The 15,102-nt window shown below is 44.6% G+C and overlaps 1 protein-coding gene across 1 annotated transcript in view; it reads right to left on the bottom strand.

The window, feature by feature from the left end:
* NSD2 (nuclear receptor binding SET domain protein 2) overlaps positions 1 to 6,154 on the bottom strand; it is a 59,842-nt gene extending 53,688 nt beyond the window's left edge. Inside the window, 3 exon segments of the mRNA XM_045881626.3 lie at positions 1,493 to 1,655; positions 5,544 to 6,121; positions 6,124 to 6,154. Of these exon segments, the coding sequence (XP_045737582.1) occupies positions 1,493 to 1,655; positions 5,544 to 6,121; positions 6,124 to 6,139 (757 nt within the window). The 5' untranslated portion in view covers positions 6,140 to 6,154.
* Between the last annotated feature and the right edge of the window lie 8,948 nt (positions 6,155 to 15,102).

The following is a 15,102-nucleotide window of genomic DNA, read 5'->3' as shown; positions in this document are numbered from 1 at the left end:
TCTCTGGCCACTACAAGTCCTAAGCAGATGTGCTTTCCTGAGCCTCAAAGCAAAGTCCAACCAGCCCCCGGGGGGAAGAAGGCTAGACAGGACTCAGAGGCACTCAGGACTCGAGCATGGTCCTCTCTGTTCTGAACCCACCCCCTCTCATGTCTGTTTGCCAGGTAGGCACCCCCGTATACCCCATCCCCAGCAGCCATCTGCTTCACACAGCAAGCCAACAGCATCCCAACTCGTAGTGGGAGCAGCAATGCCACTCCTGTGAGAGCTCAGGCCTCCAGCCAAAGAACAGGAGGGGACATGTACTCACGTACCACTAAGAAGCCATATAAGGCTGACTGATCAGCAGTACCAAGAGGCCAAGAAGCCCGCCTGGCCCAGCCCACAGCTCGTCACCCACAATTCTGAAGGGTGCACAGGTCAGTTGGGCACTACCCTGGCTCAGCTCCAACACTGTGCTCACCATTTATCACCTTCCTCAAACTAAATTCAAACTTTACTCTGGAAGAACTTTCTAGAAGAATCTCAAACCACGTGAACTCATTTTTCCCTCCAAAAACACACGAGCTTTTATGTTTTGTGAGCTCCCCAATTAATACTTAAATTTGCATCTGCTCTAATCTGTATCATAACATATTATATCCCTAATGTGTTCTTCAATTGCTCCATAGACCAATTTATATTCCCAAGTTTCATGATGCCAAAGAAGATCATTTCTAGTTTTTTCCTTCTTCCCACAGGCCTAAAAAATAAACTGGGACATTTTTATAACCCAAACTTAGTATAAAATATAATTTCTGAAAATCATGCTGAAATAAGCAATCACTGTTTATCTAAGCAATAAATTATCATAAAACCTAAAAAGCAATATAAAGCCAAGACTACTTCTCTATTAATTCAAGCAGATAAAGTACATATCTGAGTTGGATATAAAAAGAAATGGCAGTGTGTTACATCTGAACCAATCATTAACTTTAAAGTTGCAAAAATGAACCACCCACTGTAAATTCAACAACAAAAAAACAAAATCCAATTCACATATGGGCAAAGGACTAGATAGACATTTCTTCAGAGACATACAAATGGCCAATAAGCACAAGAAAAGATGCTCAGCATCACTAATCCTTAGGGAATTGCAAACCAAACTACAAAAAGTAGACAGACTATAGAACAGTGGGTGCCAGGTGCTGGGAGGAGCGGGAACGGGGAGTTATTCCTGAATGGACACCGAGGTTCAGATTCACAAGATGAGTGAGTCGTGGGATGGATGGTGGTGATGACCACTCAGCAATGTGAATGTGTTTAATACCACTGAGCTGTGCACTTAAAAATGGTCAAGATGGTAGAGTTTATGTTATGTGTATTTTAGCACAATTTTTTTAAATAAAAAAGAACCATAGTAGGGCTATGGAAGAGTAAGAAAAAAGTTTGGACATTAGAAAGATTAAGTGCAGAAAGAGAAAGATGAAACAACAGTGCAAAAACACAATACCTTTAAGTTTGGTATAGTTGTGAAGGAGTGGATCAGCAGAAACCATGCATGGCCACCAAGGGTAACCGGACACTTTGGACCACACCAAATCACCGACATTATATTTCAACAGGTGGTCTTTGTCTCTGCCAGTATTTGGACAGGACTCTTTCTTAGCTGTAATCTGAAAATGAACAACAAAAGACATACTAACACATCCAATAAGTACCCCTAAATCCAGCCTTCTATCCAAAGATTAATCAGGCTAGAGGTTTAAAACACACACACAGGGGCGCCTGGGTGGCTCAGTTGGTTAAGTGACTGCCTTCGGCTCAGGTCATGATCCTGGAGTCCCGGGATCGAGTCCCGCATCGGGCTCCCTGCTCAGCAGGGGGTCTGCTTCTCCCTCTGCCCTCTTCCCTCTCGTGCTCTCTGTCTCTCATTCTCTCTCTCTCAAATAAATAAAAGCTTAAAAAAAAAAATAAAAAATAAATAAAAAATAAAATAAAACACACACACACCCTAAAAAAAGAGCATGCCTGGGGCGCCTGGGTGGCTCAGTTGATTAAGCATATGCCTTTAGCTCAGGTCATGATCTCAAGAGTCCTGGGCTCTGCTCAGCGGGGAGTCTGCTTCTCCCTCTCCCTCTGCCCCTTCCCCCCAACTTGTGCTCAGTCTCTTTCTCTCAAATAAATAAAATCTTAAAAAAAAAAAAAGGAGCATGCTTCCCCTGCTATCACTTCATCAAAATTGTCCCTTGCCCTAGCTAAAGAATCAGCACAGTGCCTGGCACACACAGCAGGTACTCAACATTATGAAGAGCCCTACATAAATCTACTTCCATGGCCTGGTTGATGGTCTTTTTTTTTTAAGATTTTATTTATTTATTTTACAGAGAGAGACACAGCAAGAGAGGGAACACAAGCAGGGGGAGTGGGAGAGGGAGAAGCAGGCTTCCCACAGAGCAGGAAGCCCGATGCAGGGCTTGATCCCAGGACCTTGGGATCATGACCTGAGCTGAAGGCAGTCGCTTAATGACTGAGCCACCCAGGCACCCCTGGTTGATGGTCTTTAATGGTGCTTTATTCACCTGGCCAAGGAAAATGTTCATGGATCAAATCCATATCCTGACCCTCCCGCTCCCGAGCCACGTGTTTGTCAGTCCTCTGGAGCATGTGCATCACCCAGCAGGAAAGGACCCAGAGTGGCAAGGACATCAGGAGGGCTTGGCAGCAAGTCTCAGCTCCATTTGTGATCTGAGTCCTGGGGCTCTAAGCCTCAGTTTCTCCACCTCAGAACACAGGTCACTTAGGAAGCTGGAGACCTGACCAGGGCCACTGACACCCCACACACAGTCAGTTTGACTCCTGGACTCCTCGTGAGTGTGAGTGAATTCCTGAGCTTTCCCATAAGAGCTCTACATACTTGGGCAAGTTGCTGAACTTGTTGGGCTTCAGTTTCCTTGTCTGTAAACCAAGGACAGCAGCTTTGAAATCTCACCAGCTGTTAAAAAGATCAGTGTGCATGGTCGGAAGGGCCCAGAGCTGCCACATACACACTTTCAAAAAAATGCCAGCTGGCTCCCCCACAGCAAGCGCCCAGCTTTACATTCCTGTGTCATCTAAGCAACACGGCGGCCCCAGGAGGATGAGTACCACCGCCCCCACGCTGAAGAGGGAGAGTCAAAATTCAGATATTTTACCCATGTTTTCACAAAACCAAGCAGCAGAGCTAGGAATCACTTGCACCGGCCTCTTCCCCAATGAAAGAGTGAGGTCCCCCACAACCATGGGCACTTCAAAAAACCCCTGTAGCAGCCCAGCTCACTAAACTGATCTTTTAAAAAATTCACGGTCGTAGGGGTGGCTGGGCGGCTCAGCTGGTGAAGCATCTGCCTTCGGCTTAGGTCATGGTCCCAGGGTCCTGGGATGGAGTCCGGCATCGGGCTCCCTGCTCGGTGGGGAGCCTGCTTCTCTTTCTCCCTCTGCCTCTGCTGCTGCTCTGCCTACTTGTGCTCTCTCTCTCTCTCCCTCTCTCTTACTCTGTCAAATAAATAAATATTTTAAAAATAAAATTTAAAGGGCGCCTGGGTGGCTCAGTCGGTTAAGACCTGCCTTCAGCTCAGGTCATGATCCTGGAGTCCCGGGATCGAGTCCCGCATCGGGCTCCCTGCTCGGCAGGGAGTCTGCTTCTCCCTCTGACCCTCCTTCCTCCCTCTCATGCTCTCTGTCTCTCATTCTCTCTGTCTCAAATAAATAAATAAAATCTTAGAGAAAAAAAAAATCTCATTCAAGTACTTTTTTAAAACCTAACACATTGGCAGAACTTAGAGTTGGATAACACCAGTGTTGGTAAAGGTGTTCACAAATGCATAGAAAATGATGTAAGAGAAATTTATTTTAAACTATTAGAGGAGATTCGAAGTGAGGATGAGCAGTGTTGCAGGCATGAAAGTGAGCTTTTAGGGTGCCTGGGTGGCTCAGTTGGTTAAGCGACTGCCTTCGGCTCAGGTCATGATCCTGGAGTCCCTGGATCAAGTCCCGCATCGGGCTCCCTGCTCGGCAGGGAGTCTGCTTCTCCCTCTGACCCTCCTCCCTCTCATGCTCTCTGTCTTTCATTCTCTCTCTCGCAAATAAATAAATAAAATCTTTAAAAATAAATAAATAAATAAAATAAAATTTAAAAATAAAAAATTCACTCTTGTAATTATATTAGCAAAAGCTAAACAGCTCCTGAGCACTTAAAACACTTTTTTTAAACCCTTAAAAAATCTTTATTTTAATGATTTCAAGGAAACTGTGGCCATTTCCCCTCTTATCTGTGGAAATTGTAAATAAAATTCCTCAACAGGAATTTTAAACTAAATATTCCAACCTTGGTGATGATTAAATATTCCAACCCAAACTGGTTTCAGGTTCCCTTTGTCCACCCCTGTAAGTGAGCCTGGAGCTTCAACTAAATACCAATGGGCACCAGGCACCTTCCAGATTCTGTTCATACAGACTATATATAGACTGTCAGCCCCTGACACCCTCCCTACCTCCTTCTGCCAAGGCCAAAGCTGCCCGGCTCTTTTCTATGGCTAATACTCATTTAAGTAGTGGGCCATCCTGAGTGCCACTTTAAGACACAGGGACACTGGGGCACCTGGGTGGCTCAGTCGTTAAGCGTCTGCCTTAGGCTCAGGTCATGATCCCAGGGTCCTGGGATCGAGCCCCGCATCGGGCTCCCTGCTCGGCGGGAAGCCTGCTTCTCCCTCTCCCATTCCCCCTACTTGTGTTCCCTCTCTCACTGTCTCTCTCTCTCTCTCTCTGTCAAATAAATAAATAAAATCTTAAAAAAAAAAAAAAAAAAAGACACAGGAACATAAACCACTACATTCCTTCATTATAAGTTAGAGGTTTCCACCCAGTGCTAGATGACTGAACACTTGCTCAGATGTGTTCAAGTGCTGGGCTCTGCACTAGGAACCAAGAGTGTGAAGGTGTAAGACACAGCCCCAGCCATCAAGGGGGCAGACCACGTGCTGGACCACCTGGTAGAGGAGACAAGTGGACAGTGAACCAAGTGGAAGGACAAGAGCACTTGCACAACACAGCTCTGCTTCCCACTCCTCAGACGGTATAAACTGAAGAAGCCCCATGCTAGATCCCAACACACCTCCATAATTAGGCTAAAGAATGTCTCCGGAGAGAAGATCCATGAAAACAGCACAGCCTAAAGGTCAAGGGCTCTGGAACTGGCCAGACGGGGGTTTGGAAACTGGTCTTACCTCTCTTTAGCCATTTTAATCTTGAACACTTAGTTAATCTCTCCAGGCCTCACAACTGGCTCAACCGGCTGCCGTGAGGCTTGAGGGAGGCAATGCCAGGGTTTCCTGAAGTGGGGCCCCAGGCACAGCCCAGGCCCCACGGTCGGCCGTGTGCACACAGGGAGAGTTGGAGAGCAGACGCACGGTGGCCTCTCCTCCCCTCCACCCCACCCTGCACGCAGAGGCACCCTCGCGTGGTTTAGTTCACGGTAACCAGCTGCTGCACTCGACCCTACCCTGGCCACAACTCCTCACAGGTACCTTTTTATCTGAGGGACTTGAGATCTTGGACACCAGTGGGGCTTCAACAAGACCCTGCTCCAGGAAGGAGTCATATTTTATGCTTCTCTTCCTGCTCCTTCTTGCCTTATTTTCTGGTCTTTGTCCATTTTCTTCTGACTGGGACACAGCAGCAGCACCGTCACCACAAATTGAAGATTCAAAGAGAGGTTTCCCATTCATGTATGTTTTGGTGATCTTCAGCTTAATTTCCGGAGAGCCATTTTTGATAGGGGTGGTGTTAGGCGGTGTCCCAAGTCCTTTCCCTTCCTGGGACTCAAAACGTAATTTGGCATCATGAGCACCAGGTTCTCCATTAAATACACGGGAAGTTAGGTCTTTCAGCTTCTCAGATGGAATAAAGGGAAGGGCATCATGGCCATTAAATTTTTGCATGACCCCCTCCTGCAGACTGGTAGAGAGGTGGGCTTTGCTGAGGAATACAGAACATTCACGATTCACTTCACAGTTCTGAGTCTTTCCATTTGTATTGCCAAGGATTTCTGGTGCCTGCTTCATCTTTATGTACTTTACAACTTTCTGAACAGAAAGAGGACTTTTTTGATGCTAAATTCCATTCAGCCCAGCTGCTTCCGTTCTTAGAACACTACAGTATTAGAAAAACAAAAATAAAAAGAAACATTATGTTTAAAACCTAACACAAGTATGCCAACACCTCTACACCTTTGTGTGGTTATTTGTTTTGAGGCATTTATGATACTTCCATCATAAACAAGAGAGAGTTCTAATGCCATAAAAATGAGACAGAATCACAAAATGATAAAGCTGAAAGGAAAGGAACAGGGACAATTTTTAAGGGGGGGGGACACAAAAGTCAGGCACGGAGACACAAGTCGTGCCACCACCAACAACCAGCAATGTGGCTGTGGACACTTGCTTCAGTCGGCTCAATCACTGTTCAATGGGGAGCTCACCATTAGTACGTGTGCCTGAGGCAGCTCACACAAAGACAGGCCTTTGGGGGCGCCTGGGTGGCTCAGATGGTTAAGCGTCTGCCTTCAGCTCAGGTCATGGTCCCAGGGTCCTGGGATTGAGCCCCACATCGGGCTCCCTGCTCAGCGGGGTGCCTGCTTCTCCCTCTCCCCCGGCTTGTGCTCTCTCTCGCTCACTCACTCTCTCTCAAATAAATAAAATCATTAAAAAAAAAAACAAAGACAGGCCTTTGTAAAAGGACAAGAGGGAAGAGCTCAAAACCAAAGTTCCCCTGGTCGCAGCTGAGGAGGACTCCCAGGCAGAGGTTCATCAACATGCCCAAAGTTACTAATCAGCACAGTTGAAAACCAGATCTCCCAAAGCCTAGCACACCATTAGTTCCAGATTGATGGTGGGGGGAGTTACAAGTGAGAAAACAACCCGAGTCAGTTCTGGTTCATGCTCAGGCTAACCTCTGTCATCCACCCCCCTCCTTGCCCCGGCCCAAATTAAATGCTTAAGACAAGAAGGGCTGTAGTAACCGCAAATTTTATTTAGCTACCTCCTGAAGATTAACTAGCAAGGTCAACACTGCTGAGCCTTAACATGTAGTACTTGCAATGTGCCTGCTGGCCACTTGAGGCCCAAGGGCAGAGGGGGGCAGTTTTAGGAAGACCTCAGGCTACATGGGATGATCAGGGGCTTTACTGTATAGCTATAGTCCCCACCTGGGGACACCCAGTGAAGGAACCAAAACCCAAAAGTCAGCTAGGAACAAGCTAGGAACAGGCAGACACCCACTCCACTCCAGCTGGGAAGACATTCACCCAGCCTGCACTATGACGGCCACCAAGAAGGCAGCCCCAGCAGCATCGGACACCAGCGAGAAGCTGAGAGTACAGAGCAGAGAGGTCCACACACATACAGGAGTAGTTCTCAGCTGAGGAAGATTTTGCTCCCCAGGGACACAGCACTGTCTGGAAACATTTTTTGATTGTTACCACTGGGGAGCTGCTACTAACATCTACTGCGGAGGGTCAAGAAGCTTGTTCAATACCCTCTACACACAGGACAGCCCCCCCAACAAGAGTTATCTGGCTGAAAATGCCAATAGTGCGGAGGTGGAGAAATCTCAAGTGCAGCAATGAGGGACTGACTGTGGCAGCTGCGGCTTCCACATGGACCTCACTGGAGAGACAGGAAGAAAGAGCAAACTCAACAACCCAAGTTCCAGTTTAGCCTTCATGCGCACTAAATGGCCTTCTAGCACCAGAATATGTAGAAGAGCACGTGGTTTCACTCACACAATATTTTTTTTAAGGTAAATTTTTCCAGGGGCGCCTGGGTGGCTCAGTCTTTAAGCGTCTGCCTTCGGCTCAGGTCATGATCCTAGGGTCCTGGGATCGAGTCCCACATCGGGCTCCCTGCTCGGCGGGAAGCCTGCTTCTCCCCCTCCCACTCTCCCTGCTTGTGTTCCCTCTCTCGCTGTGCCTCTCTCTGTCAAATAAAATAATATAATAAAATAAAATAAAAGGTAAATTGTTCCAACTCATGTCAGATTAACTGGGCAAAAATATAAAAAACTACTTGAAGACACAAAGAGAGACCAAAAGCAGGAAGAAAATAAACTGGAGTCAGCTCCTTAAAGAAAGGAGCAGTACCGGGAGAACATCTCGGCTTTCAGTTTTGTGCGTAAGGAGAGTTTGAGGCAATGGGAATAGCTGTACAAGAAGTAAAACTTCTAGGGACCCCTGGGTGGCTCAGTCGGCTCCGGTCATGATCCCAGGGTTCTGGGATGGAGCCCCACGTCAGGCTCCTTACTCAGCTGGGAGCCCGTTTCTTGCTCCTTCTATTCCCTGCTCATGCTCTCTCTCTCTCTCACTTTCTATCTCAAGTAAATAAATAAAATCTTTAACAATAAAAAAAAGAAGTAAAACTTTCAACAGAAGAGAGCCATGGAAGAGGAGCCCCAAATTCTGCATATAAACCATGCCCAAATTCCAGGCTGACATATATATATAGGGACAGAGTCCATGTAGCCCAGTTTATAAAATAACTAAAATAAAATAACTAAAACAAGATTCCAGCTGGACAAAAAACAAACCAAAACACCACTTTAAGATCAAAACCACAATGAAGATCCTACCTCACATCCAGTAGAATGGCTACTCTCAAAAAAAAAAAAAACATGAAATAACAAGTGTTGGTGAGGACGTGGAGAAACTGGAACCCTGTGCAGCGTTGGCGGGAGCACAAAATGGTGCAGCCGCTGTGGAAAAGAGAACGAAAGTCCCTCACAAAATTAAAAATAGAACTACCATATGACCCAGCAATTCCACATCTGGGTATGTACCTAAAAGAACTGCAAGCAGGGTCTCAAAGAGATGTTTGTACACCCATGTTCACGGTAGCATTATTCACAGCAGCTAAGACAGGGAAGCACCCAAGTGTCAATCAACCAATGAACGGAGAAGCAAAACGTGATCCGTCACAGGATGGAATGTCATTCATCCTTAAACAGGAAGGAGATTCTGACACCTGCCACCATATGGATGAACCTGGAGGACACCGTGCTCAGTGGGAGAAGCCAGTCAACAAAGGTCAAATACTGTAGGATCCCACTTACATGAGGTCCCTAGAGGAGTCAGAAAGTAGATGGTAGAAACCAGGGGCTGGGGTGGGAGGGTGGGGAGGAACAGGCAGTTAGTGTTTAATAGGTGTAAGAGTTTCAGATTCACAAGACGAGGAGTTCTGGGGATAGATGGTGGGGATGGCTGCCTAACAATGTGAGTGTACTTAACACCACTGAACCATACACTTAAAAATACTTAAGATATATTTTATATTATGTGTAGTTTAATAGATTTTAAAAAAAAGACCACCCTTAAGGGGAACATAACAGATTCCAGAGTGTCTATAGCATATCATTACAATATCCAGAATTCAACCAAACTTACTAAACATATGAAGAAACAGGGAAGCGAGCCACACAAAGCAACCCTGAGATGACCCAAATATTAAAATTCAGCAGATAAGAATTTTAAAGCATTTTAACCATGCTCAAGAACATAAAGAAAAATATGCTCATAATAAAATAAATTGGAAATAGTAACAAAGAAATCAAAACTATAAAAAAAAAGAGCCAAATGGAAATTCTATAACTGAAAAATACTATACCTGAAATCAGAAAGTCTTTGGATGGGCATGATAACATATTAGACATAAGTCAGGAAACTTGAAAATAGATTGGTAAAAATTATCTAAAAAACAGAAAAATTCATGAAAGAAAGAAAGCCAGCCAGCCTCAGCAATCTATAGAATCCAGAATCTAAAGGTCTGGATTCCCACTTCCACCCAAAAGGAGACAAGGGAAAGAATGTGGAAAAAAGGAGCTAGAAATATGTCCCAAATTTGGTGATATATAAATTTACAGATCCAAGAAATGTAGCATGCTAAACATAAAAGAACACACACCCAAGTGCACCTCAGTCAAAATGCTGAAAAAGAAAGGTAAAGAGAAAACCTTAAAAGCAGTCAAAAGAAAAAAAGACCTATTACATATAAAAACAATGATATAATCACTCACTTCTCATAAAAAACAGAGGCCACAAGACAGTGACATGACATGTTTTGAGTAATGGAAGGAAAAAAAACCTGTCCATGTCGAACTTGAAATCCAGAAAAAATACCCTTCAAGAATGAAGGCAAAATGGCACCTGGCTTCAGTCAGTTGGGCATCTACCTTTGGCTTGGGTCATGATCTCGGGGTCCTGGGATTGAGTCCTGCACTGGGCTCCCTGCTCAGCGGGGACTGCTTCATCCTCTTCCTCTGCCTCTCTCCCCTGCTCGTGCTCTCTCTCTCTCTCACTTTCTCTCAAATAAATAAATAAAATCTTAAAAAAAAAAAAAAAAAGAATGAAGGCAAAATACATTTTTTGAAAAAGATTTTATTTATTTGAATCTTGGGGCACCTGGGTGGCTCAGTTGTTAGGCGTCTGCCTTCGGCTCAGGTCATGATCTCAGGGTCCTGGGATCGAGCCCCATGTCAGGCTCCCTGCTCAGCAGGAAGCCTGCTTCTCCCTCTCCCACTCCCCCTGCTTGTGTTCCCTCTCTTGCGATGCCTGTCTCTGTCAAATAAATAAATAAAATCTTTAAAAAAAAATTTATTTATTTGAGAGAGACAGAGAGCACGAGCAGGGGGAGGAGCCAAGGGAGAGGGAGAAGCAGACTCCCCACTGAGCGGGGAACCCGACATGGGGCTTCATCCCAGGACCCCAAGATCATGACCTGAGCCGAAGTCAGACAGTTAACCAACTGAGCCAACCAGGCGCCCCAGCAAAATACATTTTAAAAGAAATACAAACTAATAAGTTATCAGCAGATCTACACTACAAGACATGCTAAAGGAAGTTCTTCAGGCTGAAGAGAAATGAGATGAGCCTGAAACTTGGATCTTTAAGAAGAAATGGAAGGCACCAGAAATGTTGAATATATTAGTAAATATTTAGTAAAAATTAGTAAATAAAGCAAAATTTATAAGATTACGGGGATTATAACTTGATAGAACATATATGACAACTGTAGCATGGGAAAGGAAGTAAATAAATCTAGACAGTTGCAAGAATCTTAAATTTTCGGGGCACCTGGGTGGCTCAGTTGTTAAGCGTCGTCTGCCTTCAGCTCAGGTCATGATCCCAGGGTCCTGGGATCGAGCCCTGCATCTAGCTCCCTGCTCAGTGGGGGGTCTGCTTCTCCCGCTCCCACTCCCCCTGCTTGTGTTCCCTCTCTCGCTGTGTCTCTCTCTGTCAAATAAATAAATAAATAAATAAATAAAAATCTTAAAAGAAAGAAAAAGAATCTTAAATTTTCCTTTTTTTCCCTAAGATTTTATTCATTTATTTGACAGAGAGAGAGAGTACAAGCAGGGGGAGTGGCAGGCAGAGGGAGAGGGAGAAGCAGGCTCCCCGCAGAGCAGGGGGAGCCCAATGTGGGACTCGATCCCAGGACCCTGGGACCATGACCTGAGCCAAAGGCAGTTGCCCAACCAACTGAGCCACCCAGGCGCCCAAGAATCTTAAATTTTCAATGAAGTAGTATAATATTAACTCTAAGTAGACTATGATGAGTTAGGTGTGCAAACTGCAATCCTAGTTAGAGTAACCACTAAGAAAATAATTCTAGGGGCGCCTGGGTAGCTCAGGCGGTTGAGCATCTGCCTTCAGCTCAGGTCATGATCCTGGGGTCCTGGCATCGAGCCCCACGTCAGGCTCCTCGCTCAGTGGGAAGCCTGCTTCTCTCTCTGCTTCTGTCTGCTACTCCACCTGCTTATGCTTTCTCTCTCTCTCTGTCAAATGAATTAAAAAATCTTTTTAAAAAATGTTAAAAAAAAAAAAAAAGAAGAAAAGAATTCTAAGAAGCAGAGCCAATAGATAAGAGTTTAGCTGCCAAGAGTTAAAGTTTGGGATATTTTACACAAAAATTCAGATTTCTGGCTTCTCTTAGAATGTACCCAGGGTCACAAGGCTATACGTCATGGGGCCAGGATTTGATCCCAAGCTTAGGTTCATGTGAATCACAACCTGTGTGTGAACCACACTTTAAAGATTGCTTGTTCCTATTGGTATTTTCAAGTTCTTTTAAATCCTTAAATATATTAAATATTATTGTTTTAAATATGTGGACTTTACAAGTCTGTTTTTACTGTTAGGTTTTGTTTGTTTTCATTTGTGGTGCTTGTTTCTTTGTGTGTTTTATCACTTTTTCCTACTAATCTGATTGTGGGCTGCTTATTTCCCAGGATTCTACCTGTGAGAACTCTGTAAGGCATGGGGCTCTCCAGGCAGGATTGGCCTTTACTTCCTCCATGGCAGTGCAAGTCACTGACCACTTAGTTTTATCTTTCTAAGAGTTTTGTTGTTACCAAAGTTATACCAATAAATTAGAACATCTTTCACTTTGTCTAGCATTTCAAGAAAAACACAAAACCTATCGAATCCAATTTCTGTAATCATTTGTATCAGTTTAATCTATTTACATACCTAAGTCTAAGAAATATCTGGAATAGCAATTACAAGGAATAAAAATGTTTCCATTTTTGCTCTAAAAAAAAAAAAAAAAAAAAAACACAAAACCTAACCAAGCCCAGAGAATTTCACTGGCTACTCTTAGCAATCATTCTTATGCTGCAGAGGGGAGGTAAGTTTTTAAAAGTAGAAAAGTACAAAGCACAACAGGATAAAGCCCATCACTCCAAAATGACTGTGTTAGCATTTTGCCACATTTGCTTCAAGTCTGTTTTATATGGGGGAGAGGGGGTAAGAACTCCAGATAACAGCAACTACAGATTAAGTATTTAATGCTTAGTGTGTGGTGTTCCTCCATACCTGAGAACTAGAAAAGGAAATGCATGTGGCCCCTCGTGGGCTTCCGGGAGTGGGATAGCAGGCTCCTCTAGTCAGACTGCCTACCACCAACAAAATGCCCTCAGCAGCTTGCCAGGGTTCTGTGTTCTCACAACACTGTGAGGCAGGCGTCAGTATTCCATTTCACAGGTGCAGGGGCTATGACACCCAAGCCATAAAGTTGGAAGGCAGACGGGCCGCAGCAGTCTAGCCCCAGGTACTGCCTCCCACAGGGCTGGGTCTGAGGAGTGAACAAATAAAACAAAGACGAAGTCTGCCTGTTCTCGAAGTATAAGTTCCATTCACTCTCCCTCAGAGACAATCCCCATCACAAATTCACTATGCATCCCTCCAGTCTACGGCATATATGCATTAACAGAGAATTGTTTCACGGGGTTTGTGTTTCTATAAATGCTATCATATTATACCTTTGCTCTGCAATTTGATCAATCAATATATCTTTACTTCCTCATGTTGATATATACAAGTCAAGCTGTCTTTTCAATTGCTGTATATTATGCATCACACAAATATATCATTCCTATTGTTTAAATTACTCCAGAACACTGGGGCACCTGGCTGGCTCAGTTGGAGAAGCATGTGACTCTTGACCTAGGGGTCGTGCATTCAAGTCCCACACAGGGTATAGAGATTACTTAAATAAAAAACAAACAAACAAAAACTTTAAATTACTCCAAGACATAGAAAATGATGAAAAGTTTCCCAAAACATTATAGAAGGCTGGTGTAACTCTTATACCAAAACCAGAAAAATGAGTGCAAAAAAGAGCTATGGAACAAGAGCATTAAAAAATACTGTAAATAATATTACAAAACAGAAGTAAATCAAACCCAGTCGCTACTATACTAAAATAAGATACCGGGCGCCTGGGTGGCTCAGTCGTTAAGCATCTGCCTTCGGCTCAGGTCGTGATCCCAGGACCCTGGGATCAAGCCCCACATCGGGCTCCCTGCTCCGCGGGGAAGCCTGCTTCTCCCTCTCCCACTCCCCCTGCTTGTGTTCCCTCTCTCGCTATGTCTCTCTCTGTCAAATGAATAAAATAAAAAATCTTTAAAAAAATAAAATAAAATAAGATACCAAAAAGGACTTACCCAAAAATTATGATTCAGTATCAGGACCTCTATTAACGTTACATCACCACGTTAACACATTACAGGAGATTTCTGATGAAGGCGGTCAAATGTTTTTTAAAGAAAAAAGTTAGCTATACCACCTAACTTAAAGCAATTCTCCAGGCCCAGAAGTGAAAAGGAAACAGCAATCAGCCTCATAGGGCAGAGGCTGCAGGGGCAGAACTCCACACTTCCGGAGCTGGGCTTGGCAGCTGGAATACAGAACTGAGGCACAAAGCAAGGGCTTGGGCCTCCGGGCACCCCCCCAGAGCCTACAGCAGATAAGAAGGGTGTGGAGGGCAGCCCACCAGAGTGACCTGGGGCACAGTGTAGAGGCTACTGCCTCAGTAGAAATCTGGGCTCTAATGCTTATCAACTGTGCAATGACAACGCCCTCTCATCCACACTCCACGTCCTGGGGACAGAGGACCGACCGACTTCATAGGGTAGTTCTAAACACTGAGGAGGAAGAGCAGGTATCACCCAGAGCATCTATGGTCACAGTGCCATCACCACCTGAGCCAACGGCAAGCCCAGGCCACAGCCCTCAGCAAATACCCACCACAGAAGGCTGGGGACACAGAATCACTCTCGAGAAATCTGCCTCAGGGGCTGTGATGCCTCAAATCCTGAGCCAAGAAATTTATGTAAAAATGGGTCTAGAATGAATGATGCTGGTAGGGCCCTGCAAAGGCAAGCTGCAAACTGCTCAGGGGGGAGCTTCTACAATCCAGAGCATGCCTGGAAGACCTCCCTGCTGAGGTGAACTGTAAAACAGAGATTACAGAGCACGCAAACCCATCACCGATACAGAGGAATACCCGAGGAGCTAGGCATAGGGTAATATGGAAGGTCTTCCACAGAATAAGAAAAGGAAATTATCTTTCTCATAATTTGCAGGTTTGGAAAAGAAAAATAGGCAATGAAATTAAAATAGTTGAGTTGAATATAGCAGACTAACCACAACTAAACGTAAGTTAATAAATTAGAAGATAAATCTGAACAAATCACCAAGGCATACGGCTGATAAAGAGATGAAAAATACTTAAGAGGGATTAAGAGACGTAACATGCA

This window comes from Mirounga angustirostris, unplaced genomic scaffold (genome assembly GCF_029215605.1).
Source record: "Mirounga angustirostris isolate CCGP_5_RB_7025 unplaced genomic scaffold, mMirAng1.0.hap1 SCAF_2, whole genome shotgun sequence".
Taxonomy (NCBI): domain Eukaryota; kingdom Metazoa; phylum Chordata; class Mammalia; order Carnivora; family Phocidae; genus Mirounga; species Mirounga angustirostris.
This window is presented reverse-complemented; position numbering and strand designations above follow the sequence as displayed.